Below are 17,901 nucleotides of genomic sequence, written 5' to 3'. Positions count from 1 at the left end.
TGATATATTGTTGTGGTGCAACTATGTTAATATGATCTTCATTTCCCTTCATTTTCCTTCTCTCCTTTTCCTCCCTAACCCCTTTCCTCTTTTCCTTTGTATGGATTCCTTCCTTTCCCTTCATTACTTTCCTAACCCATTATCCCCTATATTGTAAAAAACCAAAAATCCCCTAATAAAAATAATTAAAAAAATATATATATATTCTTTTTGCGTCCAGCGGCCGCAAACAGTTCATCAGACAACCCCCAAATTCTGCATTCGAGCCACAGTACACGCCGAAGACAGTGAAGCATGGTGGTGCAAGCATCATGATATGGGCATGATTCCCTTACTATGGTGTTGGACCTATTTATCACATACCAGGGATCATGGACCAGTTTGCATTTATTAAAATACCTGAATAGGTCACGTTGCCTTGCGCTGAAGAGGATATGCCTTTGAAATGGGTGTTTCAACAAGACAACGTCCCTAAATACACCAGTAAACAAGCAAAATCTTGGTTCCAGACCAACAAAATTGTGGTTATGGAGTGGTCAGCCCAATCCCCGTCCCTTAATCCGATAGAACACTTGCGGAGTGACATCAAATGCCGTTTCTGAGGCAAAGCCAACAAATGCCAAAAAATTGTGGGATGTAATCCAAGCATTCTGGGCTGGAATAGCAGGTGCCAGAAGTTGGTTGACTCTATGCAATATAGATGTGAAGTAGTTCTAAACAACTGTGGGTATACAACTAAATATTAGGTTAGTGATTCACAGGAATGCTAAATCCACAAAAATATACATATTGTGAGTTTGTAAAGACAAATGCAGACACCGCTATTTTTATAAACAGCCCAATGTTCATTTTTTGTTTTCTGTAAAATAGTTAAAAATTACATTTCTCTTCGTGTTTTGAATGCATGGAAATAAAAACTAGTATAAAGATTTTCTTAACTCGTGTTTAACACACTACTATATGTCAGATGAGACTCGCCTATTAAAGTCTATGGGTGCGCGAATCAGCCGACACGTCCAATATTTACAGATCCAGTGCAATTATTCACATGGGAAACTGTATTTGGACTTGCAAGTTTTAGAACTGCTGATGTATAAAATGAGATGACAATACAGAAACAAAAAATTCATTTTTCTGTAAATGAAAATTGGTCTTTTTTAATCTACTCGTGTGAACTTAGCCTAAAGCTGGGCGTATCACACTCGCTGTCCAGGCTGACCTCTTCCAATCCAAACCTACAGCCTAATAGACACATATGAAGCTATGAGTTAGGCTATGTGCACACGTTCAGGATTTCTTGCAGAAATTTACTGAGCAAAACCGGACATTTTCTGCAAGAAATCCGCATGCGTTTTTTTTCTTTTTTTTTTTGCGGATTTTTTGCGTTTTTTTCTTGAGGATTTCCCAATGCAATGATATAGTGGGAAATCCGCAAAATTAATGAACATGCTGCATTTTTTTCGTGGAAACACATCCTGTGCACAAAAATTGCGGAATCCATTCTAAATGATGGAATGCATAATGTATGCGTTTTTTTAGCGGGAAAAAAAAAAAAGCGAAAAATCCGCAACGTGTGCACACAGCCTTAGAGTTCAGAGACCCACGCTAAGTGAAATACGTGGATATGAACCCACCATACCACTGATAGCAAAACTAGACAGAATAACCAAAAAAAAAAAAATCATCTGGATGAGGCTTAAGGGTACGGTCCCATGTAGCGGCAGTGATGCTGTCATGGCTGCACAGCTTTGCAGGTAAGAGTTTTCAGCTGCATACATGAGACGGCACCCCAGTGTATGCCAGGCGCTGGTGGTTTGCCATGCAGTAGGACCACGAACATGCTGGCACATACACTCACTGGCCACTTTATTAGGTACACCTGTCCAACTTCTTGTTAACACTTAATTTCTAATCAGCCAATCACATGGCGGCAACTCAGTGCATTTAGGCATGTAGACATGGTCAAGACAATCTCCTGCAGTTCAAACCGAGCATCAGTATGGGGAAGAAAGGTGATTTGAGTGCCTTTGAACGTGGCATGGTTGTTGGTGCCAGAAGGGCTGGTCTGAGTATTTCAGAAACTGCTGATCTACTGGGATTTTCACGCACAACCATCTCTAGGGTTTACAGAGAATGGTCCGAAAAAGAAAAAAAATCCAGTGAGCGGCAGTTCTGTGGGCGGAAATGCCTTGTTGATGCCAGAGGTCAGAGGAGAATGGGCAGACTGGTTCGAGCTGATAGAAAGGCAACAGTGACTCAAATCGCCACCCGTTACAACCAAGGTAGGCCTAAGAGCATCTCTGAACGCACAGTGCGTCGAACTTTGAGGCAGATGGGCTACAGCAGCAGAAGACCACACCAGGTACCACTCCTTTCAGCTAAGAACAGGAAACTGAGGCTACAATTTGTACAAGCTCATCGAGATTGGAAAAACGTTGCTTGGTCTGATGAGTCTCGATTTCTGCTGCGACATTCGGATGGTAGGGTCAGAATTTGGCGTAAACAACATGAAAGCATGGATCCATCCTGCCTTGTATGGAGCATCTTTGGGATGTGCAGCCGACAAATCTGCGGCAACTGTGTGATGCCATCATGTCAATATGGACCAAAATCTCTGAGGAATGCTTCCAGCACCTTGTTGAATCTATGCCACGAAGAATTGAGGCAGTTCTGAAGGCAAAAGGGGGTCCAACCCGTTACTAGCATGGTGTACCTAATAAAGTGGCCGGTGAGTGTATATTCACAATTATGAAATATTGCCACGTGGCACCAAAGAGCCACATTTGAAAACCATATGCGCTTTTACTACCAGTTGCTGCGATTTTGTAATGCAATTATTGACCGAAGCATTTTACTGGTGAGATACATTTATCTAACATTTTACCAGCAAACACCACGTGGCCAGTACCTGCTGCATGGGGCTGAGCTTACCCTTTGGGGGTCACCTGGAACTTGTGGATGTACAATGCAGTTTTGTTTTTTGTTTTTTCTGTTTACGTCAGACTTTCAAGGTATGTTCACACTATGCATTTTTGCTTTGGATTTAGTTGCAGACAGTTCTCCCAGTGTCCTTTTCATCTGAAACAACCCAATTCAGATGAATAGAAAACAATTTGCAAAAATTTTGCAACAAAATCTGCATCATGGAAATTCGCCCTTCTAGCTACGTACTTTCATTAGTAAAAATGCAACATCCAGAAGTTTGCTGGTGGTCAATAAGAGATTAAAGGGGCTAGTATGGAGCTAGAAGGCCCAGTAGGTGACATTACTCAACGACACCTGCCAGCCCACATAATTCTAAATACAGAAGCTCCACAATTTGGCACATTTATATATGAGAATTTACATTGTGAGCCCCGTTTAATGACTATCTGTACAGTGTTGCAGGATAGATTGGTGCCATATAAGAAAGTGGTTAATAAATAAAAATGAAGACTTATTTGTGACTTTTCCAAACCCACGTGCTCAGGTCCAGATTCATTAAAGGGAACCTGTCACCCCCAAAATTGAAGGTGAGCTAACCCCACCTGCATCAGGGGCTTATCTACAGCATTCTGTAAAGATGAGAAAGAGGTTAGATTATACTCACCCAGGGGCGGTCCCGCTGCGGTCCGGTCTGATGGGCATCGCGGTCCGGGCCGGGGCCTCCTTTCTTCTTACGATGACGTGCTCTTCTTGTCTTCACGCCGTGGCTCCGGCGCAGGCGTGCTTTGTCTGCCCTGTTGAGGGCAAAGCAAAGTACTGCAGTGCGCAGGCACCGGGAAAGGTCAGAGAGGCCCGGCGCCTGCGCACTTCAGTACTTTGCTCTGCCCTCAACAGAGCAGACAAAGTACGCCTGCGCCGGAGCCACGGCGTGAAGACAAGAAGTGGATGTCATCTTATGAAGATGGGAGGCCCCGGACCGGACTGCGACGCCCATCGGATCGGACCACCCGCCCCTGGGAGAGTATAATCTAACCTCTTTTTCTCATCTTTCAGGATACATCGGGGGCTTATCTATGGCATTACAGAATGCTGTAGATAAGCCCCTGATGCCGGTGGGCTTAGCTCACCTTCGATTTTGGGGGGTGACAGGTTCCCTTTAACACTGGAGTTTTGTACAACAGTCTTAATGAACTGCCAAAAGCCGCAAGAGGTTTGTCTCATTTCAGGGTGCAGTCAATAACTCTTTCATGAACCAGGACCTCAGTTTTAATAAAAACTATGACCTCTGAATTAATAATTGTGTTTACCCCAGAATTACGCAGTAAAACACCTTCAAGTTTCATAACACAAAAGGTTACGCTATAAATGTTACTCTAGTTCTCAACTGGAGTAACATTTCCGGTGAGGTGCTCACCACTGGCAAGATGTGCCGAATTCATTAAGTGGAGTGCATCTTTTAATGAATCAAGCCCATCTTATCCTGCACGTCCCTCATTTAGACCAAACACCAGTCCAAATGAATTCACACTTGAATGCATAAAACGAACAGATATTCATAGGTTTGTCTGTGTAACCATTTTTTACCATGTGAGTCTCATCTGTTCTTCTAACATGCAAAAAAAAAATTGACGTTTTCCAAGCTTCTACTAGCAGTTGGTGAAAAATGGAGCGCTCAGAGATGCAGCTAGGATGCCAATGTGCGGTCTATTATATACCCCTGATCTCACTTAAATATGGGCGCTTGGGCTGCAAATCACATCTCCACAAATTATAGTGAACCATTGGGCTGTGAAAAACAGAGAAAAAAACAGCACATGTAGAAACCTGGTGTGTGAATGAGCCTTAGGACAGTGGCATGTAAAAGTTTGGGAACTCCTGGTTACAAAAATGAAAATGAGCCAATACAACAGTTTGGGTACCCTGGGTGGTTAGTACCTAGAAGCCCCCCTTCTTGCAAGTATCACAGCTTGTAAATGCTTTTTGTAGCCAGCCAAGAGTCTTTCAATTTTTGTTGAGGTATTTTCATCCATTCTTCCTTGGAAAATTCTTCCAGTTCTGTGAGATTCCTGGGTCATCTTGCATGCCCTGCTATTTTGAGGTCTAGCCACAGATTTGCAATGCTGCTCAGATCAGGGGGCTGTGAGGGCCATTGTAAAACCTTCAGCTTGCCTCTTTTTAAGGTAGTCTTTTGTGGATTTTGAGGTGTGTTTGGGATCATTATCCATTTGTAGAAGACATCCGGTTTTCAACTTCAGCATGTTATGGTGAGGATGTATATGTATATATATATATATATATATATATATATATATATATATATATATATATATATATATATATATATATATATATATATATATATATACACACACCACACACACACGTTTTCTTCTGATGACTCTTCCATGAAGTCCATATTTGTGCAGGAGTGTCTGAACAGTAGAACAATGTAGCGAGCGCAACTCCAGAGTCTACAAAAGCTTTCTGAAGATCTTTTGCAGTCAAGCAGAGGGTTCTGATTTGCCTCGCTAGCAATTCCACAGGCAGCTCTCATTGAAATTTATCTTGGTCTTCCAGAACTTATATTGACCTCCACTGTTCCTGGTAACTGTCATTTATTCTTTACATTTCAAACTGAGGAAAGGGCAACTTGAAAACGCTTTCCTGCCTTCTTATAGTCTTCTCCTGCTTTGTGGGCCTCCACCATTTTCAGAGTGCTAGGCAGCTGCTTAGAAGAACAAATAGCTGCTGTTTTTTGGCACAAGATTAGAGGAGGCTAGGTTTTTATAAAACTTGGAAATTTGCATCACCTGGCCTTTCCCTAATGATGATAGTGAACAAGCTGTAACCCTAACAGGCTTATTAAGGTCTGAAACCTTGGTCAATGCTATCTGGGCACAAATCTCCAAGGGTGCCCAAACTTTTGCATCTGTTCATTCTCCTTTTTTTAAGTTTAAAAATATAAAAAATAATTACTTTTGCCTAAAATACAAAAGAAATGCATCATCTTTAACTTTAGGCCTTTTAGAGATCATTTCACCTTCAACTTGCTTAACTGTTCACAAGAACAGTAATTTTGACCAGGGGTGCCCAAACTTTTACATGCCGCTGTATCCGTTTCACGATCTGAGTATGGACTGTGATGAAAGGTCTGACCATGGGACTCCGAACCAGAATTTGAAAGCCTTATAAGGCATATACTGTATAAAGCTAATCAAGTTCAGGTCCAGAGACCCACGGCAAATCCTTTCATCATAGCCCGTACTCAGGCTTTGGAAAAAGCCTTACGGTACATTTTGATGTGTCAAAGAGTTGTATTGTAGCACTATTATTTTTGGGGATATTCGTTAAGTACCCAACTTTGGAATTACCTGAATTTCTGCATTGATTACTAATGCAATATAGTTATTTAAGTTATTTCACAATTAATATTACAGTTAGAGAAACATTATCTAGGCCAAAAACACAAACCGTTGTATAGTTCATGTATTTTATTGATCTCATTGAGTAATTATCCACAGCGCAGGGACAAACCGTAAGTAAATCTGTAGGTTAGGCTGGATTCACACCTCCAGCTTTCGGGGTCTGGCTACAGACTGCAGTATACGGATCACCTGACCTGAGGCACTAGCCTTTTAGGCACACAGTATATGACTCCTTTTCTGCTGGGCAGCGCGAGTCTTCATGCAGGGCCCCAGGAAGAGGTTGAGGTCACCGGTATGCTCTTCATACACTCACTCTCCGGTTCTGCACTAAGATGTTAATGCTTAATTGTAAAGTGCTGTGGAATATGTTGGTGCTATCTAAATAAATGTATTATTATTAGGTTTTCCTGGATTGTTCCTTCAAAAGGTCTGAGCCAACATCTTGAAATCTGAGAATCAGGTAGTGTTACAAATCAATAGCACTTTTATTCTTGGTCTTCTGTTTGTGAAACAGTATGTAATGTATATAAAGTGACAGCCATATAGAACCATAGTCATAAATGTTGTTTTAACACAAGGAGGATACTTCATGGAAGTTATTCAGAATCGGCTTTGTCTTCATATTCAACAAGTGGAGCGTGCCTGCTGGCCTGGACGCCTTCCTTGAAGTGAACCTTTTTGATGGTCCCAGCTTTGGGTGCTCTTATTGTGTGCTGTGAGAATAAATAAGTACACATTTTGTATATTAAAATCTGTATTTCACAGAACCACAAATTAAACTTTGGTTCTCCCTGGCCAGATTTTCTCAGAATCCCAATGCTACATGGCAAAAAAACTAATGCACTATTGTATCAGTTGTCAAAGAGGACCTGTCAAATCAGAAGTGGGCAGTAGTGATGAGTGAAGTGCTCAGATTTGTTATGCAATCCCTGCATGTGTTGTGGCTGTAGAACAGCCGAGAGCCATGCAGCCGCAAGAACTCAAACGCATTTTTTGAACACGCCAAAGTCACTCAGTTAGCACCCAAGCATGCTCACTCATCACTAGTGGACAGTTTTTGCTCTTATTTTTTCGCCACTGCTCCCAAGTATTAGGTTTCTTTTTAATCCGCCATTCAGTTCCATAGCTATGGGCCTTTTCTATGGTCTTTACCAAAGCGACGTTGCTCATCTAATTCTCTGGGGATGTGTTTGTTGGCTGCTCTGCACAAGCACCCTATGTCTAATGCACCCTTCGTAAAAGGCCATAAAAATGATCACTAAATTAAAAAAGTGCATATCTCTAGAGACATATGGTGGATTAAAACAAAAATTGTAATCCTTAGTGGAGCAGCGAAAATAAAATCGAAGCAAAACCCATGGGCACCATAAATCAGAGACAAGCTCCTGAAATCTAAACATGTATGTTTTACTCTTAAACTTTGCGGAGTTTCAGAGAAAACATACATGAAAGTGTGGCCAGGGACAAGGTGACTAGTCGTGGCCAGCTTCCCCAGGCACGCTCAGTCACACTGACAGGTCCCCCGACACACAGTATAAAAAGGAGCCATGTGCAATTCATAGGAACCTTGCTGCTGACACTTTTTAGTTGCTTTATTTGCAGCAGGGACTGATTCCATAATTTACCTCCATTTTCATAGCAATCATGACCATCAGAGGATCTCCAGCTTCTACTTTATCACCGGCTTTTACAAATACCTGAGAAGAAATGGAATAAATGAATAGCATAACCAGGAGCCTCAGTGCTGTGCTCTAGAATGTGTTCACATTTGCATCCTGGCTGCAGTGAATAATGGAGCATCACTACACCTGTTTTCAATCGCATATCATTGAATTCTAGAAGGATCCCACTGACTAACAGAAGGTTCAGGTCTCGTTTGCCAAATACATAAAAACAGTGCCGCATATGATGAAAAACAAAGACCTGTAGAAAGGCTGTGTGAACAGAGCCTTATAATAATGAACACAATGAATTCATGTCACTCCAGCTATATTTTCTACATTTCATTGAGTAAGAGTACTGTCACACTAAACGATTTACCAACGATCACGACCAGCGATACGACCTGGCCGTGATCGTTGGTAAGGCTGGTTTCACACTTGCGTTTTTGTCTGCATGCGTTTTTTTAAAAAAACGCATGTGTGAAAAACGCATGTAAACGCGGTAAAACGCATGCGTTTTTTAGACGCATGCGTTTTTATAGAAAAACACAAGAAAACACAGGAAAACACAAGAAAAAACAAGAAAACCCTAACCCTACCCCTACCCCTAACCCTAAACGTGACTGAAATACGTGGCACTGAAATACGTGCAACTGAAATACGTGGCACGTGGCACTTAAATACGTGGCACGTGGCACTTAAATACGTGGCACTTAAATACGTGGCACGTGGCACTTAAATACGTGGCACGTGGCACTTAAATACGTGGCACGTGGCACTTAAATACGTGGCACGTGGCACTTAAATACGTGGCACGTGGCACTTAAATACGTGGCACGTGGCACTTAAATACGTGGCACTTAAATACGTGGCACGTGGCACTTAAATACGTGGCACGTGGCATACGTGGCACTGAAATACGTGGCACTTAAATATGTGGCACGTGGCACTTAAATACGTGGCACGTGGCACTTAAATACGTGGCACGTGGCACTTAAATACGTGGCACGTGGCACTTAAATACGTGGCACGTGGCATACGTGGCACTGAAATACGTGGCACGTGGCACTTAAATATGTGGCACGTGGCACTTAAATACGTGGCAATATGACTGTCAGAAAATGTTCATTAAACGGTTAGGGGTGAGGTTAGGGGTAGAGTTAGGGTTAGGGTTTGGATCCCTTTATCACCTTGATGGTGGTGGGTGGCTTTTCAGTGTGTTTTCTGGTTTTTTTCTATAAAAACGCATGCGTTTTTAGCGCAAACAAACGCATGTGCTTAAAAACGCATGCGTTTACATAGACAGCAATGCATTTTTTTGCCGCGAAAAAACGCATGCGTTTTTTCGCGGCAAAAAAACGCGCAAGAAAATACTGCAGGTAGCATTTTTGAAAATGAACGCATGCAGACAAAAAACGCATGCGTTTGAAAACGCGACCAAACGCATGTGCAAAAAAACGCATGCGTTTTCAATGTTAAATATAGGAAAAAAAAACGCATGCGTTTTTTGTGCAAAAAACGCTGCAGACAAAAACGCAAGTGTGAAACCAGCCTAAGTGATTGTGTGGTCGCTGGGGAGCTGTCACACAGTCAGCTCTCCAGCGACCAACGATGCCGAAGTCCCCGGGTAACCAGGGTAAACATCGGGTTACTAAGCGCAGGGCCGTGCTTAGTAACCCGATGTTTACCGTGGTTACCAGCGTAAATGTAAAAAAAACAAACACTACATACTTACATTCCGGTGTCTGTCCCCCGGCGTTCTGCTTCTCTGCACTGTGTCTGCCAGCCGGAAAGCACAGCGGTGACGTCACCGCTGTGCTCGCTTTCCGGCCGGCCGGCGCTCACAGTGCAGAGAAGCAGAACGCCGGGGGACAGACACCGGAATGTGAGTATGTACTGTTTGTTTTTTTTTACTTTTACGCTGGTAACCACGGTAAACATCGGGTTACTAAGCGCGGCCCTGCGCTTAGTAACCCGATGTTTACCCTGGTTACAAGCTAACGCATCGCTGGATCGCTGTCACACACAACGATCCAGCGATGACAGCGGGAGATCCAGCGACGAAAGAAAGTTCCAAACGATCTGCTACGACGTACGATTCTCAGCAGGATCCCTGATAGCTGCTGCGTGTCAGACACAGCGATATCGTATGGATATCGCTGGAACGTCACGGATCGTACCGTCGTAGCGATCAAAGAGCCAATGTGTGACAGTACCCTTAGGTTGATGATTATTCTGTACTTTATTAAATGACGTTACCTTTTCTATTGTTCCAGTCATTGGAGCTACAGCCCCACCTTGGCTCCCTGATGTGCTCACTTCTGATAGAAATTTTGGCGCAGGTATACCCAGCTGCACACTACCGTCCTGGAGAGAAAGGGAACAAAAATAAGTATTCTGTGTATATTTAGTTAGTCTGTAAATCTTGACTTGGCGCATTCCACTGGCTTGCATACAGAGTTTAAACCCATAAGTCATTTTGTTAACCGATGTAGTAAGATTAAGTCTTTTTTACATGTTGTCGGCCCTTAAGTCCTGCAGCATGGTGGGGAACATTGCTCTTGGAGCCCCCCACCCGACTGATCCCTCAAGCAGAAGTGCCGAGCTCCTACAAGAACAAGCAGGACCCACAGACTTTCTATTGAGCACGCACACCATTGTTCAAGAGCTCATGAAGTCTTTCTAGTAATACACTGAAAAAGGAACATGGACAGCACCTCGAAAAGTCATACACTGCCCTAATGCCGCTAGGCAAAAAAGGAGATTGTTGTGTACTCACCGTAAAATCTCTCTTAGCCTCTAATTGGGGGACACAGGACCATGGGTGTTATGCTGCTGTCCACTAGGAGGCGACACTATGCATAATCTGAAAAAGATTAACAGTGGCTCCTCCTCTGCAGTATACACCCCTGGACGGCGTCAGCCTTCTCCAGTTTTGTGCAAAAGCAGTAGGAGGAATGTAACATGAATAACATAGACATGCCTATAAGAAGGCCACTATGTACAAGCTCAAAGAACAATATGAGAACTCAACAGTAACAACGGCCCGAAAAGGGCAACAGGGTGGGAGCTGTGTCCCCCAATTAGAGGCTAAGAGAAAGAGATTTTACGGTGAGTACACAAAAATCTCCTTTACTCTGTCGCCTCATTGGGGGACACAGGACCATGGGACGTCCCAATGCAGTCCCTGGGTGGGAAGTAATGGACGAATATTGTGCAGACAGGCCCCTATACTTGGGGCACCGCCGCCTGCAGAACACATCTACCCAGGCTCGCTTCTGCTGAGGACTGGGTATGAACTCTGTAGTGTTTAGTAAACGAGTGTGGGCTAGACCAAGTGGCCGCCTTACACACTTGTGCCGAAGCCTGGAGCCGAATGGCCCAGGAGGCCCCTACCGCCCGTGTAGAGTGTGCCGTAATACCGGCTGGAAGAGGAGAATTCTTAAGGCGGTAGGCCTCTTGTATGGTGGATGTGATCTTCCTGGCAAGGGTAGCTTTGGAAGCTGGCAGACCCTTGCGGCCACCTTCCGGAAGAAGGAAAAGGGATCAGACCTTCGGAAGGACGCAGTCCTAGACACATATATACGCAATGCCCTGACAAGGTCAAGCGCATGCAGAGCCCTCTCCACTCTATGAACGGGACCGGACAAAGGGAAGGCAGAGAAATTTCCTCATTGAGGTGGAAGTCGGACACAACCTTTGGAAGGATGGGACCGTACGGAGAACTATCTTGTCCTGGTGAAAAATCAGGAAGGGCCGTCTGCAGGAGAGTGCTGTCAGTTCAGACACCCTGCGTAGCGAGGTGATTGCCACAAGGAAAAAAAAAAAAAAAAAAAAACACCTTCTGGGAGAGAAGACGGAGCGGGACCTCCTTAAGGGGTTCGAAGGGTGGTTCCTGCAATGCTGTCAGGACCAGGTTGAGGTCCCACGTTTCTAGTGCTCGTCTGTAGGGGGGAACCAAATCGGGAAACCCCCTGAAGAAAAGTCCTTACTCGCGGCTTGGTAGCAATGCGCCTTTTAAAAAAAGCACTGAGAGGGCTGACACCTGGCTCTTAGGCGAGCCCAGGGACAGCCTGGCCTCCAGACCCGATTGGAGAAAAACCAGGTAGTTTGGGGAGGGAAGAAGGGAATGGGGTCTGGCCGCGATTTCGCACTAGGTAAAGAGAACTTTCCAGGTACGGTCATAGATCTTGGCAGAGGCTGGCCCTGATCATGGTCCTAATGACGTCCATCGAGAGCCCTGCCTGGGTTAGAACCCAGGTTTCAAGGGCCACGCCGTCAAATTGAGAGCCCCTGAGTTCTGGTGGTAGAACGGGCCTTGTGATAGAAGATCTGGGCGGTCGGGGAGGTGCCAGGGGGTATCTGCTGTAAGTTGTACGATGTCGGCGTACCATGTACGTCTGGGCCAGACCGGTGCGATTAAGATGGTTGGAACTCCATCTTGCTTGATCTTCCTCACCACTCTTGGATAACAGGGGGAGAGGTGGAAAAATGTACAGAAGCTGGAACTGGGTCCAGTCCTGAACTAGAGCGTCTGCTCCGAGCGACCGCGGATCGTGTGCTCTGGCCATGAAGTTGGAGACCTTGGCATTGAAGTGGGATGCTATTAGGTCCACATCTGGGGTCCCCCAGTGATGGCAGATCTGGCGAAAAATTTCAGGATGGAGAGACCACTCTCCCGAATCTATTCCTTGACGTCTGAGGAAGTCTGCTTCCCAGTTGTCCACACCCGGAATGTGGACAGCCGAGAGAACCGAGCCTGTGTCCTCCACCCAGTGGAGGATGTGTGACACTTCTCGCATCGCCTGGGTACTGCGGGTCCCCCCTTGGTGATTCACATATGCCACAGACGTGGCATTGTCCGATTGTATTCTGATGTGAGAGGCTGCCAGTAAGTGATGGAAGGCCCTCAATGCCAGGAGGATGGCACGAATTTCCAGGATGTTGATGGGCATGGTCGCTTCCACTGGGGACCACTTGCCCTGTGCCCTGTGGTGTAGGTGCACTGCACTCCAACCCGCCAGGCTCGCATCGGTGGTCAGAACCTTCCATTGACCTGTGAGAAAGGATTTCCCCTTTGCTAGCGAGGTTGGCTTGAGCAACCAGTGCAGGGACCTCCTGGTTGACATTAGCTGGAATTCCCTGTCGAGAGGAAAAAGGATTCCTGTCCCAGGACTTGAGAATGGTTAGTTGGAGAGGCCTGAGGTGAAACTAGGCCAAATGGGACCGCTTCTATTGCTGCCCCCATCCTGCAGAGGACTCTCATGGCAAACCGGAGATCGAGGGGGTTTGCGGAGGAGGATGCGAACTCCTAGGCGGAGAGCCAGTGCCTTGTCCCTGGGAAAGAGCACTAGACCCCTGGAGGTGTTGTATAGCATTCCCAGGAAGGTCAGAGACTGACTCAGGGTTGGTGATGACCTTTGTAGGTTGACTAACCAGCCCATGCGACTCAGTGTCGGTTGTGATTGAGACGCTGAGCTCGCAGTCCTTGAAGGTAGGAGCCTTGATGAGTAGATCGTCCAGGTATGGAACGACTACTATGCCTCTGGAGTGCAGGACGTCCATGGTGGCTGCCATGACCTTGGTAAACATTCTGGGAGCCGTGGCGAGTCCGAATGGGAGAGCCACGAACTGGTAGTGGTCCTGGCAGATTGCGAACCTGAGAAAAAACTCTGATGAGCAGGTGCAATCGGTATATGCAGGTATGCGTCTTGTATATCTATGAAGGCGAGATATTCTCCCTTCTCCATGGACGCAATGATGGACTGAAGGGACTCCAGCGGAAGTGACGAACCCGTACGTATTTGTTGAGTTGTTTTAGGTCCAGTATGGGCCGTACTCTTCCTCCTTTCTTGGGGACTAGGAATAGATTGGAGTAGAACCCTAGGAAGCACCCAGCCGCGGGAACCGGTACTATGACTCCTGCTTGAAGAAGCGAGGAATCCGCTTGGTGGAAGGCACGAGCCTTGGCTGGCGGTTTTGGGGGAACAGAGAGGAAAAATCGGTTCGGTGGGTTGGAAGTTGAACTCTATCTTGTATCCGGAAGACACTAGTTCCCTGACCCACCTGTCTTCTGTAGTAGGCATCCAGACTTGCTGAAAAGAGCAAAGTCGCCTACGGGTGGGATGTCTTCCGGGGTCTGTGAGTCATGAGGAGGAAAAAAGTCTGAGGTTTTCCTCCTTTGGGCTTTGACTGGCCTGCTTTTAACTGCCAGGTCTTGTCCGACCTTTGCGTCGACCATGAGTTGTCCCTGTGTTGTCCCTGTGTGGGGAACGGTTACGTGCTGGGCGCGAGACGGACCAGCCCGAGGAATTCCGAAAGGATCGGAATCAGGTTTGTTACACTTCTTCTAAGTGCGTATAGGTTTCAGTTGAGGGAGAGAAGTACTCTTACCCCCGGTGGCGTTGGATATCATTGTGAGAAAACTCTTCACCGAAAAAGTCACCCACTGAGATACGGGAGGTGCGTGAGGGACTTCTTTGAGGCTGCGTCCGCTTTCCATTCCGCAGCCAGAGGATACGCCGAATCGTGATGGTGTTTGATGCTATCCCCGCTACGCCCCTTGCTGAATCCAGAGCTGCATGAAGCATGTAATCTGCTACAACTGCTATTTGAACCGCTTGGTCCGACAGCTCAGGAGCAGATGCTTGGAGGCCAGCTTGTAAATTTTTGGCCTTGGCAGCCCAAACTGAAGCGAACGCGGGAGCTAGGGAGGCCCCTGCAGCCTCGAAAAAATTGAACGAGCCATGCGTTCTACCTGCCGGTCTGCTGCGTCCCTGAGGGTTGAGCTATCTGGCAGTGAAGAGAGGGTCTGTGCTGCTAGTCTAGAGACTGGGGGGTCCACTTTGGGTGGATCTGTCCATTCCTTGGTGTCCTTCTGTGGGAAAAGGTACTTTGCCTCCAGATATTTGCGATTAGCAATTTTTTTCTCAGGCTGTGAGAGCTGCATTTTAGGGATCACTTTAAACTCTGGGTGGTTAGAGAAAAACCTTAGGCGGCTTCAGAGGTCCTTCAAAGGAAATCTTGTTCTGGGGCCTCTGGTGGCAGATTAGAAATGTCCAGCACCTGATGGATGGATGGAAGAGATTATGTCCTCGACTAGCGCTGTATTGCTAGGGGGGATTGGGATCAGGGACCCCTCCGTTTCCCTGTCTGAGTCGGAGTCACGAGATGCCTTCCGAATCCTGTGTATCACTGAGGCGTCCCCTGTTGGGTGAGCTGGGGAGGAGGCCTTCTCTGGTCAGGGATTGCGGAGATCTGCACTGTCTGCCCCTGGAAGGGGACGGTCTAGATGACCTGGAACTGAGGTGCATCTCCCTAGAAGGGGATGACCGTGTGCTATGGGATGACGCAGATGGACTTGACCTATGGGTCCGCTTGCGTCCTGACCTAGACGTGGATGTGCCAGGTCGTTCTGTTCCTGAGTTAAGCTCTCCCTTTGCTGGGTAACGGTCATAGCCGAGGCATAACTTTGCAGAGCCTGAAGCAATGTGGAGGTTTGTTATCTATAGACTGCGTCATAGATTGAACCTCTGAGTGACCCCTTCCGGCGTGGCATTAGACACCGAGGCATTGGCAGGGGCTTCTTGGGGCTCTGACGCAGAAGTCTGGATGCAGTCCTGGCAGTGCGTACGTGTTGCCACTGGGGAGAGCGGTCCTGCAGGCTGTGCAGAATGCATAATAGCAGTCCTGCCTGGTTCTCCTGGACCTTGAGCCCGGCATAGTGCACAGAGTGCAGAAGGGCCTGCAGAGGACCTTACAGGGGTAGCTATGCAGAGGACCCTATAGGGAGCCTTATAGGGAATATGGATTCACAGCTGAGTAAAACAACCCAGCTGTGATCTTACTCCACCAGTTTGCCCCTAGGTCCAGCGCCGAAGATCCACAGTCCTGTGCCCCCCGGAGACTGGCTGGCCTGGTCCTGCTGACCGGGGGATGCAGGGTTAATCCTTGCTGCAGTAGAAATGGCCGCCGAGGAGAAGAGGCAAGGGGAGAAGGGGGCGGAGAGCTGAGAAAAAAAGGCGGCAAAGCTGTGTAAAAACGCGCCCTTTCTGTCTCGATCCACCCCCTCAATGACACTGTAGAGTGTCATATTTGTCATCCGGGGGGCGGGCCGGGGGGCGGAGAGGAGGCGGTGGCTTCAGCTAGGCTGAAGCCGGGGCCTAAATTAGATGCCTGATGCCCAGAGAGGCTCCATGCCGGAGCGGATGTTCGGGGGGGGGGGGGTTGGTCGGATCTGAACCGGACCCCCTCAGATTTAAATGCAGGATAGCGGTGGGGCTATAAGCGGAAGGGGGGCCCTGTGAGGGGTCCCCCTGAGGCAGTATAGAGCTGGTGCTGCCGCAGAGACAGGGGTGCAGGGAGCCCTGTGTCTGTATGTGCCATGCATGCCTGCACTCCCCCCGGCCCCGACAGGAGCCCGCAGCTGGGCTGGGGTCCCTGGATGCAGGCGCAGTGTGCTGGCCCATTGCTGGGAGCAGCAGAATTGCTGCCTGTACAGGCCCTACCTGAGGCGTCTCAACCTAATGTCCCAGAGGGGGAATAGGGAGGGTGCTGTTGTCACCTTCAGGGGGCTTTATCCTCGCCTCGACCTCAACCCAGAAACCAAGAGGAATTGGGGAAGGAGGGGGGTCTCGACTTCGAACCAGCACCCGAGGGACTGGGGAAGGAGCAACATGGGGAATAGCCATCTCTACTTCAACCGGGCACCCCATAATAGGGGGCCGAGGAAAGAGCCATGCCGGGAGTCTCACAGGAGACCCACTTTTCTTCATCTGTAATCCGTCGGAAAAAAAATGGAGTAAAAAATCTTAGGTGTGCCTCCTATGCGACACTAAGCAAAAACTGGAGAAGGCTGACGCCGTCCAGGGGTGTATACTGCAGAGGAGGAGCCACGGTTAATCTTTTTCAGATAATGCATAGTGTCGCCTCCTAGTGGACAGCAGCATAACACCCATGGTCCTGTGTCCCCCAATGAGGCGACAGAGTAATATGTACAACTGAACAGGAGGTTCATAGCGTAACATTCTGATCAGACTGTATGACGCACACTGCCTCATGTTCAGTTATATATATTTGCCTAGCGGCATTCTGTCCATTCTCTTTTTTAGTAATGTTTAAAAGAGGTTGTAGATTACTAGACAATCTCTTAGTAATAGCTCCACTGTGCAGTATAAAAATCACTATCGTTACCTACCGGACTGGCACCATTCTTCAGATCTACGAGTTGCATGCTTCAGTGAACATGTGCCTGCTGCAGCCGACCTGCCTTCATTATTCTATCAAAATAGAGAAGACTGTAGCTGATCAGTGGCCACTGATAGGTGGTAGTAGTCACCAGAGTACACAACACAAAGGAACAGCACCAAACTAGGAGGTAACTATACAATGTTTTTATTTTGTAATGCAAAGTGAAGCTATTAAAAAGGGGTTGTCCAGTAGTATGTGCATATTCCCATCTCCAAGATCTGTGTGTATGTAGTAGATGTAATAATATTAGCAAATACCTGCAATTAGAAACGTAGTATAGTTTTTCTGATACATTATATCTCTTTCCTCATGTGCAGGCATTACAGGACCTTAGGTATCTATGGTTACGACCACTAGCAATTAGCTGTCACTATATCAGTGGTTGTAACCATGGATACTTAAGGTTCTGCAACACCTGCACATGAGGAAAAAGACATAGCGAATCAGCAGAATTATACTACATTTCTAATTTGGAGGTATTTGCTAATATTATTAATTATTAGACCTGCTACATATTGGGATTGGATATTGGTGATCGGAATAGCTTTTTAAAGGGAACCTGTCACCCCCAAAATGGAAGGTGAGCTAAGTCCACTGGCATCAGGGGCTTATCTACAGCATTCTGTAATGCTGTAGATAAG

General features: G+C 46.6%; 1 protein-coding gene across 1 annotated transcript in view; it reads right to left on the bottom strand.

Moving 5' to 3' along the window:
• Nucleotides 1–6,398: 6,398 nt before the first annotated feature.
• The window catches only part of MCCC1 (methylcrotonyl-CoA carboxylase subunit 1), an 86,650-nt gene continuing 75,147 nt past the window's right edge, over nucleotides 6,399–17,901 (bottom strand). The window contains exons 17-19 of the mRNA XM_077290430.1: nucleotides 10,271–10,378; nucleotides 7,976–8,047; nucleotides 6,399–7,063 (exon numbers count right to left, since the gene is read on the bottom strand). Of these exons, the coding sequence (XP_077146545.1) occupies nucleotides 6,947–7,063; nucleotides 7,976–8,047; nucleotides 10,271–10,378 (297 nt within the window). The 3' untranslated portion in view covers nucleotides 6,399–6,946. The remainder of the gene's footprint in view (nucleotides 7,064–7,975; nucleotides 8,048–10,270; nucleotides 10,379–17,901) is intronic.

Source organism: Ranitomeya variabilis, chromosome 2, assembly GCF_051348905.1.
Source record: "Ranitomeya variabilis isolate aRanVar5 chromosome 2, aRanVar5.hap1, whole genome shotgun sequence".
In the NCBI taxonomy this organism is placed as follows: Eukaryota; Metazoa; Chordata; class Amphibia; order Anura; family Dendrobatidae; genus Ranitomeya; species Ranitomeya variabilis.
Note: the sequence above shows the minus strand (reverse complement) of the source record. Positions and strands in the feature narration are given on the sequence as shown.